This window comes from Anneissia japonica, unplaced genomic scaffold (genome assembly GCF_011630105.1).
Source record: "Anneissia japonica isolate Jap-2015-1 unplaced genomic scaffold, ASM1163010v1 scaffold9_len2422644_cov172, whole genome shotgun sequence".
NCBI classification, from domain to species: Eukaryota; Metazoa; Echinodermata; class Crinoidea; order Comatulida; family Comatulidae; genus Anneissia; species Anneissia japonica.
Genome location: NW_022758107.1, coordinates 1,164,485 through 1,169,484, shown reverse-complemented (window position 1 = coordinate 1,169,484; position 5,000 = coordinate 1,164,485). Strand labels below are relative to the sequence as shown.

Sequence of the window (5,000 nt, the reverse complement as noted above, 5' to 3'; positions counted from 1 at the left end):
ACAATTATTGTAATTATCTTAATCGATCAAGAAAATATTCAACAATTATGTAATTTTAAATATTTTAACTAACAATACTTCAAATATGACTATCATAACTGATAAAGAAAGGTACATAATAAATTAATAAATAAATAATAATAATAATAATAGTAATAATAATAATAACAATAACTAATAATAATAATAATAATAATAATAATAATAATAATAATAATAATAATAACACACTTACAATAACAATAATCAATACACCTACACCTACACAAATGCGAGAAACGCCAAGGACACGCTACCGGTATGTTTCTATTAGGAGCTACACACCTATTATGTGACGCGTAGCAAACGCACGAATGATAGCTGACGTGGCCTCATTTAGGCCAACTCGAACCTCGTTGCAACTAAACTATCTCAGAAAGAGGTATTTTTTACAACCATTGAATAATAATAATAATAATAATAATAATAATAATAATAATAATAATAATAATAATAATAATAATAATAATAGGAAGCCTACGATTGCGTTTTCGTTTTAAACGTGCTAATGTGAAGTCTTATTCAATCACTTTCCAACGATTTCATAAATGGATGCATGATGCATACTTCACGTTTCCTTTTAAAATCGTCCAAGATACCGCTTAACGATTATATACAGTAATTTGATTTGACAATACTTACTTGTAATAAATTAACATGTTACAAAATAGTCTTATTATCTAAAACTAGTTTAAAGGCAATTTTTTAACGCAACAAATGAAGTGCACACTCGAATAAAGCCACTTCAAATATAACGGCAAACGCATGCGAAAGCTTAGCTGACGCAAAGTGATGGCAAAGCTTGGAACAAGCCCAACTCTTCTTTTTTTTTTCGGAATAGGGGAATGAGACAATATGGTACAGTCGCCTCATGCTCTGCGTTTGTGTCAAATCCTTTTGGTCTGTCTGACATGGTCTGACAATAGATGTTTTCCTTCACGTTCGTCGATCATACGTCTCATAAACGCCATCATCGTTTAGTCCCTGACCATTAGGTTTCGATTTTGATGGCACATGTTTGAATATTGTTTTTGTGATATCTGTAGACGCATACGGAACAGTTGGCTCCTCTATCGGAATGTTCTTAGACCATTCTTTCGGTAATTGCACATACATGTAGCTCATATCTCGTGGTTCAGTAGCAGGATATTTGGACGTGTCTACAGTACGACTGACGGCGACGGGTTTTCTCTGTTCTGAAATTTATGAAAAGATAGCATCCGCGTATAAATAGTTAAAAATGTATATCACATGACTTCGTTGCAAAGTCATTAGTGAACATTGATTATCAAATACGACTGATATTAAGAAATTCTAAACCTTGATATTCATAGTTAATAAAAATGTTTTGATTCGAAGCCATGACCTTCTAATTTACCGTTTGGACTCTATCAACTGTGCCATGAGCTCAAGTGATTTACACTTCTTTTCATATAATTTTCAATTTTATTCTTTCATATCCTTTATTCAAAATTGAATCACAGATTTGCGGATGAATATTTATTTATTTATATAACAATACATTATAGAGTTATTAAACTGAAAACAATTAAAAAATATATAAAATTGATTAATGACAGTAACATACACAATGAATGGGCAAAAACTGTAAAAAAAAAAATAAACATTAGTACAACCACATTTTGATATTATTTAAAAAAATGTATTTCTAGAACATCTAAAATTTATCGAATAATAAAAACATTATAATAATAAAATTATGAAATAAAAATCAACTCTTGGATATTCGCATGGCAGTGTGTAGGCCCCCTAATAAGCATATATTATATGATATGATATTTTGTAGGCCTACGTAATATGGATGTTTGTACCTATGCACTAGAACTTTGTGATTATTTCCGGCAGTTTGTTTAAAATAAACTTAATGAAATAAATGCAGTAATGCATCTAATAAAGTAGAGGAAACTTATGAACGACATGTTTCGACGTGTTCCACGTCATCATCATCAGGTAATAACGCTTATGCTACTAACGGTTTAAATAGGCCTACTACCAGTCAGATGTAAGACGAAACAAGCAAATATTAAGTCAATGTACATAGAGGTCAGGAATAGTATGGTAAGTAATGTATATAGGAATTAGAATAAGAGAGTGATATTGTAATAATAATAATAATAATAATAATAATAATAATAATAATAATAATAATAATAATAATAATAAATAATAGTGTAGTTTAATATAGTGCACATCTCCATCTATTGTAAGATGCTCAGGGCGCTTGATATGTGGACTAAGAACTCGACCAATGAGTTGTTTGTTTGTTCAGTGACGGATTTCCCCAAGCAATGTAAAGGGCTTGATAAATATTGTGGGCGGAGTCAAGAATAGTAAAACAGTTTGAATTAGATGTGTTTTGACATTTAACAGAGTGTGAAGATGTTAAAATATATGTGATGACTTGTCCCGAACTAAATGCTCCTTAATCCGTGTTTCTAAGTGTCTATTGGTCTCGCCAATATACACGGATTACACCCCGCGCAAGTAAATGTGTAGACAACACGGGCACGGATATTAGTTGGGACATCATTAAAAAAAATGATAATTTAAATGACTTGAAAGCAAGTCTGACATTAATGTTCGAGCAATAATTTTTGACCATAACGTTAATTTTTCGTTGACAATAGTTTGATAATGGTGTATAGGATAAAAATAATAATAATAATAATAATAATAATAATAATAATAATAATAATAATAATAATAATAATAATAAATAATAATAATAGCGTAGTTTAATATAGTGCACATCTCCATCTAATGTAAGATGCTCAGGGCGCTTGATATGTGGACTAAGAACTCGACCAATGAGTTGTTTGTTTGTTCAGTGACGGATTTCCCCAAGCAATGTAAAGGGCTTGATAAATATTGTGGGCGGAGTCAAGAATAGTAAAACAGTTTGAATTAGATGTGTTTTGACATTTAACAGAGTTTGAAGATGTTAAAATATATGTGATGACTTGTCCCGAACTAAATGCTCCTTAATCCGTGTTTCTAAGTGTCTATTGGTCTCGCCAATATACACGGATTACACCCCGCGCAAGTAAATGTGTAGACAACACGGGCACGGATATTAGTTGGGACATAGTCTTTTACATTTAAAAAAAATGATAATTTAAATGACTTGAAAGCAAGTCTGACATTAATGTTCGAGCAATAATTTTTGACCATAACGTTAATTTTTCGTTGACAATAGTTTGATAATGGTGTATAGGATAACTTGAAATGAGAAGGTTGTGTTTGCGTTTAAGGAGGATCCAAAGTGGTGGGCGATAGTTTTCTGTTCAGATAGTTAGGCCTATGTTTGTTTTATAAATGAATGAAATCGGATAACATTTTTTTGAAAAGTGAGTACAAGTTTTCTTAAATCGTTATGAAAACCCAACCATGTGTTGTTGATTTTGAATGTACTGTCAATTAGAGTGCGTAGAAGTCCGAGTTCATATGTACGTGACGTAAAGCTATGGAAATTTGTTAACAAACCTGTATACGTTTTCTTATGATAGACTGAGGTTATTAATGAGTTATGAACCGACTTATCTAAAAGAATGTCAAGAAATGGTAATTTTTGGTGAATCTAATTGATGGGTTTTGTGAATTTGAAAAATCGAAAACAAAGTATCGTGTTCAAAGTTAAATAAGCAAAAAACATCATCAACATAACGTCGGTAAAAAAGAACGGGTGCATGAGTAAACGATTTTATCCAGGATTGTTCATGGTGTCTTATGAAGGGGTTAGCTAGGGCATTTCTTAAAAAATAGTTTTTCCTTTTTAATTTAACAATTGTAATTTTGGAATTCTTTAGTGTTTAGTGACTGGTTCCTCAAATCATATGCCTGCCTTTTATATATATTTTTATATATTTAACTACTCTAGGCTACAGTCCAAAGTTGCAATAAATATGATTGGATTTGAGTTGATTTGATATAGTCATCACAAGAAAAAGGGAATCTGTTCCTTGTTACCATCGCGAAAATAGTTTATATAATACTACGGTAGTTTTATAAATACTACGGTATATAACATTCAGCATACTATCTTTCTAAAACATCCGGGATACACTTTATAAGCAGAATATCATTATTATCGCAACGGCTGACAAATACATGCATAAAAAATAACAATGCATTGCAGAAATAAGCATTAAAAAATAATAATTAGATATGAAAAGTAGCAGAAAATAAAGTTATCTTACCTGCTGACTTCTGGACACGGGGTTCTTCCGAGCCATTTACCTGCTCTGAGCCTGACTGACAAGGGCCTAGATAATTTATTTTCAACGTAATAAACATTAAGACACTATACTAAATAATCTGTATACTAAATAATTTGGTATTTTTTCTTTTCTTAGACTCGTTATACATATATATATATAGGCTATAAATAAATATATATAGGGTATATATGTATATGTATATATATACATATATATACCTATATATACATATGTATATATATAGGCCTATACATATATACACACATATATACATATATATATATATACATATATACATTATGTACACATATATATACATATACTTACATATATATAAATCATCAAAGAAAGGTATAAAGTGTTTAAATAAAAGACATAATAATACATCGTGATTTATATATAATTTAACAGTGTTAACGGCTATCTTGATTTATATTACATACATATATATATATGCATCATATATATATACATCATATATATATATACATCATATATATAACGTTTAAAATTTATTAATTTAAATTTAAACTTAAAATTGATTTATATTACATACATATACATATATATATATACATCATATATACATCATATATATACATCACATATATAACGTTTAAAATTTATTTATATATACTGTTTATATGTACAGTATAAAATGTATATATATTTCATTTATATTCAGTACGTTTAAAGATATAATAAAAGACATATAAAAAATTC

The 5,000-nt window shown here is 29.3% G+C and overlaps 1 protein-coding gene across 2 annotated transcripts in view; it reads right to left on the bottom strand.

Moving 5' to 3' along the window:
- LOC117125161 overlaps positions 1–5,000 on the bottom strand; it is a 23,375-nt gene that overhangs the window by 343 nt on the left and 18,032 nt on the right. For both annotated transcript variants that reach the window (XM_033271566.1, XM_033271567.1), the window contains 2 exons: positions 4,257–4,322; positions 1–1,235 (listed from right to left, as the gene is read on the bottom strand). The exon at positions 1–1,235 is cut by the window's left edge and continues 343 nt beyond it. In XM_033271566.1, coding sequence (XP_033127457.1) covers positions 976–1,235; positions 4,257–4,322 — 326 coding nt within the window. In that variant the 3' untranslated portion in view covers positions 1–975. The remainder of the gene's footprint in view (positions 1,236–4,256; positions 4,323–5,000) is intronic.